The sequence below is a fragment of the Carassius carassius genome, chromosome 34 (assembly GCF_963082965.1).
Source record: "Carassius carassius chromosome 34, fCarCar2.1, whole genome shotgun sequence".
In the NCBI taxonomy this organism is placed as follows: Eukaryota; Metazoa; Chordata; class Actinopteri; order Cypriniformes; family Cyprinidae; genus Carassius; species Carassius carassius.
Genome location: NC_081788.1, coordinates 5,586,092 through 5,598,271, shown reverse-complemented (window position 1 = coordinate 5,598,271; position 12,180 = coordinate 5,586,092). Strand labels below are relative to the sequence as shown.

General features: G+C 35.9%; 1 protein-coding gene across 1 annotated transcript in view; it reads left to right on the top strand.

Moving 5' to 3' along the window:
* The first annotated feature begins 1,186 nt into the window (after positions 1-1,186).
* Positions 1,187-12,180, top strand: part of antxr1a (ANTXR cell adhesion molecule 1a) — an 85,114-nt gene continuing 74,120 nt past the window's right edge. Inside the window, exons 1-6 of the mRNA XM_059523815.1 lie at positions 1,187-1,481; positions 9,859-9,930; positions 10,235-10,306; positions 10,468-10,549; positions 10,816-10,849; positions 11,412-11,491. Of these exons, the coding sequence (XP_059379798.1) occupies positions 1,339-1,481; positions 9,859-9,930; positions 10,235-10,306; positions 10,468-10,549; positions 10,816-10,849; positions 11,412-11,491 (483 nt within the window). The 5' untranslated portion in view covers positions 1,187-1,338. The remainder of the gene's footprint in view (positions 1,482-9,858; positions 9,931-10,234; positions 10,307-10,467; positions 10,550-10,815; positions 10,850-11,411; positions 11,492-12,180) is intronic.

Below are 12,180 nucleotides of genomic sequence, written 5' to 3'. Positions count from 1 at the left end.
GTCAAGATCCTAGCCATCCTAACACTGGTTTTATGATTGGAACCATATATTGACAATCTGATTCATTATGACCAGACTGGCTTCTTGAAAGGCCGTTTAGCATTGGATAACATGCGCCAACTTTATTATTTATCACGCTCAGACCATTAATGCTACCATCGTGTTTTGTTATATGCATATGTTGTGAGGATTTGCAGCGTTTCTTAATTTGCATGTGTTGTGAAGGATTTGCAGCGCGTTTCGTTTTATGCATGTGCTGTGAGGATTTGCAACACTTGTGTTGTCAAACTGAAGAAGATTTTTTTGTTGTTATTGTTTTTTTGCTGGTGTTTTTTCAATTTGCATGTGTTCTCTTAAGTTGAGCTCTCTCGGCCACTGTACATCAGGCTTTTGAAGAATGTTTATTTGTTCATTTCTCATTCATTATTATGTAATTGAATGTTATGTAATTGAATGCATTGCATTAAATGTTTTGAAACACAAGGGCTGATAAAACTAAGCATTTAAATATCATATTACTAAGACCTATTATTGGGTGATACAGAGTGACAACTGGTATTTATATCATTGTGTGTAAATAGTCTGCTGTACTATAGTAAATCACATCTCATTGATTTGCATTTTAAGCTATCAAAATGTTATCTTATACATTTAAATATCAGAAATTGCATATTTTTGCTCAGTTTGGGCCTCTGAATAAAACTGAGGTCTTTTTCCCTCGGCTCCATACTGTAAACTATTCAATTTCTAAAAATGAGATCACTGGACTATTACAAGACTACTGTATTGTTTTTTATGTCAGGCTTTCCAGGAAAAAAAAGAGAAAGGGTTGGAATTTGTTATTATGTGATGGTGTCAATAAACAAACAGTTTCACTAACATTTCTTACCACCAGATGGCAAAATAACAACCTTAATCACGCTTTGGGTTTCTTTATTGCTTTAAAAAAGAGGATGGAAAGTTGTTTTGGAGTCAAGGGGCTGAGAAAGACAATGATTGGAAAAGACACACACACACACAATCAACCACACTCCCTCCCACACTCCATCAATCTAACAGTAACTGGGGCAGCGAGCAGAAGTGTGTCAGACTTTAGGGTGCATGTACACATTTCTTCTTTATAACCAAGAATCTTTCTTAGAGACGTTTTCATTTCTTTCCTGCTGTAAAGCATTCACTCAGAAAACTCAATTTGGTTTCTCAAAATTAACTCCACAGAACAGCTGCACGCATTACCGACTGTCAAGGACCCCGTGGAACCTTACTTTTCTCTCATGGTTGCTTTTGTATTTTTCCTGTAGTCCTGACTTTTGCTTGACTCAAACAGTGCTTTACAACATGTGCAGACTTTGGAGGATAGCATTTCTGCTCTGTGTCAAATTGGTGGACACTGCAAATGGGAATACAGGACTAATGCCTAAAAGAGAGACAGCAGCTTCCTCCTGCTATGGGGGTTTTGACCTGTACTTTGTACTAGACAAGTAAGTTATCCTGTGATTTACCACTTTTTCTTATCAGTACATGGTTATATGTATGATGATACTGTAAATGCTGTGTTGGCATCTGTAGACCATACAAGACTCACTATGACTGATGTTTTTGGGGCAAGGTTTTGTTAGAGTGAGGAAGGCTAAGTTAAGTGATGCTTTTCATGTATTAATGTTTTATCCAATTTTTTGATAGACACTGCCCTGAAGAGTCATATTTTAATACTTTAAAGATCATTTTAAAATTAATTCCTATGCCATGAATACCATTACATTAGATTCAACATATCAAAGTGGCATCTGCAGCAAACTTTTCTGCTTAATTACTTTTTATCCAAGTCAGCTCTCCACAAGTTTACATAGGTTTTCTATCAGGGTAACTAAAGGTGTAGATCATCACATTAACTTACATGATCCTCTAACGATTGAAAACCATAAAATATCCAATTACATTTTTTTTTCTATTTTATATAGTTTTACCTTAAGTGTAGTATTTTTCTTGAGAAGAGTTCATATGCTATCTTTTTTAAATAAATTCCATGTAGGTTAATTGGAAAGAGAAAAAGAGAACAAATAACATTAAAGATGTTTTCCTCTGTAACATATATGTCATCCAACAACAATAACGCTTGAGGTGGGAAAATTGCATGTTAGGGGTCAATGCGTACAAACTGGCTGGATGAAAGTAGGGCAGTTTACAAACATGCAGCACTGATCCAAAAAGACTGCAAGATAATGATAGATTAAACAGCTGGGTTAAGAGCCCATTTGCCGTAATAGAATCATATTAGCAGTTTAATAGAAAAGTGAAAAAATCAGAAATAAAAACAAATAAAAAGCAATCTGAAGTCGGGAAGAGATTGATGTTTTACTGCTTTCTTAAAATATACTCCAGTAATCACTTTTTATAATTTAGAAATGATTTCAGTGCATTTTGACTACAAATTAAGGTTGTTTAAGTTTTGTTTGATAGTTTGCTTGGCAACTCACAAGCTACCTTGACCTAGTTTTGCATGCAGTGTTGCGAAAGCCTTATAAAAGCACACAGAAAATCAATTACATACGGTTCTAAACTCAATCATAATACTGTGATGTTTACTGGTGTGATGCTAGCTTTATACAATACAACTCACACACATGGACATACAATAGATTGGATGTGGGTCATAGTTTCCAAGTATTTCTGTATAGTCTAAACTTTAGTGCTACTTGGCAACTTTTCCCCACAGTGTTATGCCCATGTTCAACGAACGTGTTTTAAGTATGACAAACACAGCTGTGTTTCCTAATACATGTAAATCATTCCTCACAGGCAGCCTGTCAGCTCAGCTGTGAATGTGGTGTTATTGTTGGAAAGATTCATACTGTTATACAGTGACATACAGCTATATGTCAACTCATTTCCCCGTTACTCCACTGCCTTGGATATTACAAATCAAAGTCTGTCAGATCAGGTTCTTTTCTATTTCGTTCATCTGTTTTTATTTAATTTTTTTTTTTCCCAGTAAGAACATTTTCCTGAATATGACAATGTTGATTGTTATTGTATATTAGTGCAAAGAAGATTTATAATATAATATTCATATAGTGTTCAGTATGATCAGCACCTAGTGGCTGGGCAACAGCATGATGACACTTAAAATAATAAAAGATTATGTGCTTTCAGAGGAACTCCTTTCATCAGCTTCAAGACTTGTGAAGTCAAGTATTATGGTTCTACTAGATACACAAAATTAATTCTAGAAATGCTGTGGGAGAATAGAGTTAATGAAATCTCTGATGGCAGAACATGCTAACAAAGCAAACAGCTGTAGTCCAAATGTCTGGGAATGATCGTGAAAGGTTCCCATTTTGCACTTGTACAACTTAATAGAACAAGTTGAATATTAAATTTAATCATTATTGTTATAAAAATCAGTAATTAGTAATTCTAAATTAATCAGTATAATAATTTGAGTAAAAGGCTAAAAAGCTAATGTAAGGATTTCTTAGTATTTGTTAGCCTACTTTCACCTTCTAATCACTCATACACATATACATAGAGTAGCAAAAGTCTCAGGCCACAAGTATTTTAACCAACAACAACAACAACAACAACAACAACAACAACAACAAAAAAAATGGTTTTAAGTTAGTTATTTCTATCTTTTGCTGTGTGTCATTAGTAAATATCAGTTTACATTTCCAAACATTATTTTTTGTCATTAATTGTAATAATCCAGTGAGATTTTTGTTTGCACAAGGAGTCTGACAGCAGCCAGAGCTCCACACAGATATCTGATCTCATCATCACCAGTCTGTCTGGAATAACATGAAGAAACAGAACAAACTGAGACAGACTCAGTCCAGAAGAACTGTGCCAATGTCTCCCAGACACTTCAAGAAACCTGCAAAGCTATAGTACTGTGTAAAGTTTTAGGCAATTGTGTAAAAATACTGTAAAAAGTGAGGATGCCATCAAACATAATGCCATAAAAAGGATTTATTAGTTAACTTCTATTAACTTAACTCAATTAAATCAACATTTGGTGTGACCACACTATGCGTAAAAAGCTTTTGTCCTAGGTGCACTTGCGCAAGGTAGCTTTGCAGGTTTCTTGAAGTGTCTTGGATACATTGCCACAGTTCTTCTGGATTGAGTCTGTCTCAGTTTGTTCTGTTTCTTCATGTTATTCCAGACAGACTGGTGATGATGAGATCAGATCTCTGTGTGGAGCACTGGCTGCTGTCAGACTCCTTGTGCAGACAAGAATCTCACATAAAAATAATGTTTGGAAATTTAAACTGATATTTACTACTGACACAAAGATAGAAATAACTGACTTAAATAATATGTTGCTGAAAATACTAGTAGCCTAAGACTTTTGCTCAGTACCATACTATATATATACTATATTTAGTATATCAAGCATATTTATGACAATTATATTGAATACAGTTAGTGTTGGCGGTATGGTTATGTTCTGGGCAAATACAGTATTCACATGCATTCACTGTATTCACATGCCGGTCCATGCAGCCATGCTTGGACAGAGTGGAGAGAGCAGCAAGACAAACCCCCCTGGGGTACAGAACAGAACCAATATATGCATACATAATATCAATTCACGAGTCAATTCATGAGTTGTAAACTAAATCTGCTTCCAATGAAGAGACTGTAAAGAAAGAACAAAGTTAGATCGGATTAGTTGGTGGAGTTGGGGTTGGAGGAGGTAGTTAATTGCAAGCAGCAATGCGATGGAAGAGACGCTAAAGAATGGGAATTTAAATAGACTGCATGTGATACTGTAGGTGTCAAGACTGGATTGGTACACGTGAGGAACAGCTGACTGTTGGCTGATGCAGGCGTGATTAACATGGCCTGACTGAAATAATGCGATGCTGAATAATTACTCGTAATTAATTTAGCATTGTAGCTTTTCTTTTTTATTTACAATAAATAATAAAAACTCCTCTTTTTATATTATGAAACTTTGAAACCCCTTTTTGTACTATTGAAGCAAAAGAGCAAAGACAAAAACAGCCAAATGCAGTCAAATCGGTCATTGCCAAATCGTCAAGTCAAGTCACCTTTATTTATATAGAGCTTTATCCAATACAGATTTCAAAACAGGTTTACAGCTGTAAACAAGAAAATTATGATTCAGTAATACAAACATATATCAATTTTGCTGTAAAGCTGCTTTATAAAGCCAATAGTAAACAGTCACTATAAAGTTGAGTTCAGTTCATTTGTTGATTCAGTTCAGTTCAATATGTGTGTAAAGTCAATCAATAATGGAATGGGTTTAATTAATCTACTGTATAAAGCAGCTCTGGGGAAAACAGTGATGTCATCGGTCCAGCTCACTTCACTTCTCATCCAATAATTTCAGTGCATTTAAGTAATTATTATTGCAAATAGTAAATGTCACTAACTAAGAATGCCAAAAGGTAACAGTGGCAAGGAACCCAAACTCTATCGGTGACCAAAACTGAGAAGAAAAAAAAACCTTGTGAGAAACCAGCCAGAGTTGGGGAGGCCAGTTTCATGTATTTTAAATGCTACAGCAGATACAAAACACAACTGGTCATAATCCGTCATGCAGTGTAACAGTTTATTAAAAAGTTTCAGCTGACAAGAGATGTTACAGAATTAATTTAATATGTAAAACAGGAGCATTCTAGCAATCATGGCACAATCGCCACTATCAAGTACTGGTTGTGTTTAACATAGTTTGATTTATCAAAACAAATCAATCAGCAATCACTTGGATATGAGTTTAGGCAAAGTCATTGTTTGGTTGCTATATCTATGGGCCATTTATGTGGCTCCACCTTTATTGCTGTGGGCTTGATGGTTTGGCTCATGTTCTCAGCAGGGTCTGTGAAGGCCATTTACCGTTCTCCTCCATTTATTCAGCTCAAGTGTTTTTGCAGACAGAGCAACAAGAGAACAGTTGAGAAACAGTGGTGGGAATGAAGACATGTGTTATGAAACTAATAATATCACTCAACTCTAATGACCAGGAAGGCCTGTTGTTGTCTCTGAAATAGTTCTGGAATACATCTGCTTCTGGTTGGTCAATCACGTTCTGTGATCAATCTATTTGAACATTGTCACAAATTTTTCAGGGCTCAGTTCTTGGACCACTTCTTTTCTCTGTCTACATGGCATCATTAGGTTCTGTCATTCAGAAACATGGCTTTTCATACCACTGCTATGCTGATGACACTCAACTCTACCTCTCATTCCATCCTGATGATCCGACGGTAGCTATTCACATCTCAGCTTGTCTAACAGACATTTCTTCCTGGATGATGGACCATCACCTTCAACTCAACCTTGCCAAGACAGAACTCCTTGTGATTCCAGCAAACCCATCGTTTCATCACAATTTCACCATCAGGTTAGGCACATTAACCATAACTAACAGCTAGAAGCCTTGGAGTTATGATTGATGATCAGCTGACTTTCTCAGACCACATTGCTAAAACTGTCCGATCCTATCCCATTTCTCTGTCTTTATCCCCATCAAAAAATCTCTGAGGAATGTTTCCAACACCTTGTCTGTCTAAATCTGTGTTAGTGAGCAATTCTCCTTTTGCCGAGATAATCCATCCACCTCATCAAGATGCTAATTAGACAGCATGATTAGCATGACAGGTGTGCCTTAGGCTGGCCACAATAAAAGGCCACTCTAAAATGTGCAGTTTTATCATAAAGCACAATGCCACAGATGTCACAAGTTTTGAGGGAGCTTGCAGTTGGCATGCTGCCACCCAGACAGCTGCTGCAACAATCGGTTTGCATAACCAAAGAATTTCTGCACAAACTCTCAGAATCTGTCTCTGTGAAGATCATGTGCATGCTCGTCATCCTCATCGGGGTCTCAACCTAACTGCAGTTCATCATCATAGCCAACTAGAGTGGGCAAATGCTCACATTCTATGGTGTCTGGCACACTGAAAAGGTGTTCTCTTCACAGATGAATCCCGGTTTTCACTGTACAAGGCAGATGGCAGACAGCGTGTATGGTGTCATGTGGGTGAGCGGTTTGCTGATGTCAACATTGTGGAACGAGTGGCCCATGGTGGCGGTGGGGTTATGGTATTGAGCAGGGGTATGTTATGTACAAAGAACACAGATGCATTTTATAGGTGGCATTTTGAAAGCACAGAGATACTGTGATGAGATCCTGAGGCCCATTGTTGTGCCATTCATCCACGACCATCACCGACCATGTTGCAGCATGATTATGCATGGCCCAATGTTGCAAGGATCTATACACAATTGCTGGAAGCTAAAAACATCCCAGTTCTTGCATGGCCAGCATGCTCACCAGACATGTCACTCATTGAGCATGTTTGGGATGTTCTGGATCGGTGTATATGACAGAGTGTTTCAGTTCCTGCTAATATCCAGCAACTTCACACAGCCATTGGAGAGGAGTGGACCAACATTCAACAGGCCACAATAAACAACCTGATCAACTCTATGCAAAGGAGATGTGTTGCACTGTGTAAGGCAAGTAGTGGTCACACCAGATACTGACTGGTTTTCGGACACCCCGGACCCCCCAATACAGTAAAACTGCACATTTTAGAGATTTGTGAACAATATTTGAGAGAAATATGCCTTTGTGTACATAGAAAAAGTCTTAGATCTCTGAGTTCAGCTCATGAAAACGGGTGCAAAAAAAAGTGTTGTGTTTATAATTTTCTTCAGTATAGTTAAGAAGTTACAGTATATTAGTTATTAATAACATTTTTTAAAACATTAGAACATTTTAGAGTAAAATTTGTTTATGACAGTTATGCTTTATAAAACATTGTTATGATTCTTGTGACTGACTGATATTTATGATAATACATTATACCTTGCTTAACAGGACTTCAATACTCCTATTACAGTTTAGACAAGAAACCTTCATCATTTTATTATGGTTTTATCAGTCATCTGGCTCTGAACACCACACTATTCCTGAGCAAAGATTGAATATAACATGTAAAGCAACTTGCCTAATGGCTGCTAGACCAACTGCTATTGTTTTGAGTCAAGCCTTAAGTGAAATGTACTCGTTGAACTCTTCTGGATCTGAAATAAGAACTGAGAGATGTGGTTGAGGGTGGGTTTTGTGCTCTCATCGAGTCCCAATAATTATCTAAACATTTAGGTCAAGGAGGAACTGAATAAAGTGACAATCCAGTACAATTTCAGTGACAATGAATTGGCAATCTTGGGCAGTTGTAGAAGGCTAGTTCATTAAGAGTTTTAGCTAAATCCTTTGCTTTTACACACTCACACACACATACCAGTTGCCTCTTGTTAAACCATTACACCATCAGCTCCAGATGTTCCAAACCCTGTCTGCTTTGGCTGCTTTAGAGCCCTGGATCTCACTAGCAATGGAAAAACAGTGAGAGAGGGAGAAAAACATGCATAGGATAAAATGATGACTCAGGCAGTGCCTAAACAATTCAGATACTTTTGTCACATTATCTCACATGATTTCATTGCAATGAATAATTCTAAACATATAATGATGTGGTGCAGAACCTTTTATTGTTTTAGCTAGTGGCCCCAAAGGGTATTTGGACAATCTTCAACTACAGGAATTAGTGTGTTTCTTAAACTACAGGAATTTGTATGTCCCAGTGGGAGACTTTTATTCAAACTAAAAGATTTTTCTTTTATTCTGTTGTTGTTATAGAAAAGTGGCTCATGAATTATTTTATTGACTGGCCCATCATCACTTATTTTTGTTACTTTTCAAATGCCTTTTATTATTATTATTTTACCCTTATCTCAAAGCCATATTTTCAGATTTCAGTAACTATTTGCTTATCAACATGCAAATTACTAGCATATGGGTGTTTATTAGTACTTATAAAGCACATATCAATATCTTTTTCTTCATGACTATATTATAGATCCCTTAATCGAAGCCCGTACCAAAACTTAACAACTGCCTTATTATTTAGGAATTTATCGAGGCAAGTTAGTTAATAGTGAGAATTGGTCCCCAAACTAAATTGTGACTGGGATTTTTATATTGGCTTTTGAAGTATTGCAGTAAATGTTTGAGTTGAATATTTCACAAGATTGTGATTAACACAATGAGTTGTGAAAGCAAACTAGTCAGTATAAGTTTACTTGTTCAATGTGATGAAGTTTCGGAAGACCATATTTCAGGCATTTAACCAAAAACCCATTACTGGTACAAATCGCTCTCTAGAGGATGCAACGTCTCGTTCCTTATTCTCAGGGAACCATGGTTACATGCATAACCTGAGATGTTCCCTTTCGAAAGGGAACTCCACACTGCATCCTCTAGAGAGCGCTTTGGGAACGGTATACCATTGCGCCATGCTGAGTGATAAGTGCCTAGGTAACTGTTTCCCCAAGTCAGGACTTGGGGAACAGCATCCCTACCAGTGAAACTGCTAGGCTTTACGGCAGGCTCAATGGGATTGACACCTCTAGACACTCAAGATCCAGAAAGATAGTCTTGCATAACACATAGAATTGAAATGCTATATGTAAAATATATTTTTTGTTGTTTTTTTTAAGTCAAAATGTATTAGATCATTTGAAATCATTTAGCCTTTAAGGACAAGCATTTAAGCTTCAATAAAAAGTCAATGGCATATTGACAGCTGGCATCACATTCATTCAGACAGACAGCTGTTCTGGGAGGGTGCTGGATTTTTTAATGATTTTCCTCTAAAGACAATAAAAATATGTCAATGTAGTTTCTGAACTGAAAAAAAAAGACATATTCACTCAGCTGTAAATCTCAAACTTCAGCTATTCCTCTCAGCTTGTGAATCTTTATCGCCCCCTTGATGTTCAGCTATAAGTGTCCAATATATCTGTTTCTCCCTCCAGATCAGGAAGTGTGCAGCATCACTGGAATGAAATATATAACTTTGTGGAACATCTGGCCCATAAGTTCATAAGGTAGGCAAATACAGATTCTCACAAATCTCTGTGAGTGTGCATACCTTTTTCTACTGTATGTGGATGAAAAGTAATGTCAAAATCCTTCAAAACATGTTCAACTAAAATATTGCATCACTAGTTGCATCTCTCTTTATTTTGCTTAATAAAAGTTCAGTATTTTTTTTTTTTTTGTGAAGTAGGGGTAGGAATGTGTGGGATCACATTGAAAGACTTCTGTACAATTAAAATATGCTTTTAAAATTATAATATGCCATTTAAGTTATTTCAAAGTGATCTAATATACGTTTTTTATTACATCTAGCCCTCAGTTGCGGATGTCCTTCATTGTATTCTCTGATCAGGGCAATATTTTGATGTGGCTTACAGAAGACAGGTGAGTGAATTAAAATGATCTTTGTTAATTTCTGATTTAACTCATGTCATTAGCACAAACGCATTGTATCCACTTTTGCAATCTGGAAGGGGGTTGACTATAGTATTGGCCAAAAAATATATGCTTTATATGACCCTTACTCTCTGTTTCGTTGTGGGCAGGGACCAAATTCGGAAAGGTTTGGAGGAACTCCATAAAGTTCGACCAGGTGGAGACACGTTTATGCATGAAGGCATTCAGCGGGTGAGTGGGCCAATAAGAACCATCTTGGCATCTGTATCGCCAGGCCAGCAGTGAAAAATGATGTGAAATATCCTTCACGAAGGTTATGTTTGGCCAGTACTCTGACAAATGGGCCTAAAAACATAAAACTGTTAAGTTTTTAAATTATCTTTCACAGATAGGTACATTTATTCCTCATCTGTCAGTGAAATATCCAGTTATTGTGAATGTTGTTTGATCTGCATGATATAACAATATTTCTAATGTCTTTTTTTTTCTACTACTAGGCCAGTGAACAGATTTACTATGGTAACTCTGAGGGTAGGTCCATTTCAAACACTATCTTGCTGAAACAAGAAACAGTTTAGATTAGTTTAAGTAATCTTCAAGGTGGTCTTAAATTGCTTTAGATTACTTACATAATTGCAGATAGACTATCTTAAAGGGATAGTTCACCCAAAAATGAAAATTGCTGTCATTTACTCACCATCATGTTGTATCAAACCCATCCAAATTTCTTTCCTCTGTTAAACACAAAAGAAGATATTTTGAAGAATGTTGTTAACCAAACAGTTGCCCATAGCCGCTGACTTCCACAGAATGGAAAAATAAAATAAAAAATTCAATGAAACCCCTTATAATGGTAATAAGCAAAAATATTATCTTAATTAGTTATTTAACCTGGTGACCACCTGAACCAGTTTAACTGGTTTAAGCTGTTTCCAATCAGCATATTTACTGTTTATTTACCTTATATTGTCCAATAAGAAATCAAAATTACTTTGTACCACTAGCTAGTTTCAATGTTTCAACAGTTAAAAATGTGTAGCTTAAAATCTGGCATTAAGTTGCAATCATGATAAATCTTTGATTCTCTGTGAAGGATATCGCACAGCCAGTGTGATCATCGCCCTCACAGATGGAGAACTGCACGAAGATCTCTTCTATTATGCTGAGAGAGAGGTGAGAATGATGAAAGACAGAAGAAGAGAAAGAAAAAGAGTGGAGGGCTTGACAGTCCATTATGAAAAAAAAGTTTAAAGTTTAAAAGTTTAAGAGTAAAAGTTTTAAGAGGAGTTTATTATGGAAATAATACTTTAAAAGAATATACTTAAATACAAACTGAATGTAATGTTTTTCAACACTTGATTTCATGTTTTAAAAAAATTGTATCAGTTGCAATTAGCACTAAAAACACTATAACCCTCTTAAGTAGGACATCAGTACATCTTTATATAAAATTCCATAATAACATCTATTGTCTTTAAAATAATGTTAAAAAGTTTGCTGAATGTACTGACAAGAGTTTATGGTAAACTAAAATATGCTTTATTGTAATTTCTGTTGTAACTTTGTACTTAAATATATTTGTAATTACACATTTGTAATGATGAAATGGCAATTTAGTACATTACAAATATGTTATATAGTTAAAATTATAATAAATTACTTTGCATGTGTATTAATCAAGTACTAAAACATAAATTGTACACTTTTAATTTGACATGATTACAAAGTGCGATTTTTAAAAGTGTACTTGTGTTATGAAAGTCATGGAAATGCACTCTTTAAGTGCACTTAAGTGGCATTTTATTATCTGCAAGCTTTTTTTAATGATTTGAAGTACATTACAAGTGTGTATTCAGTACAGT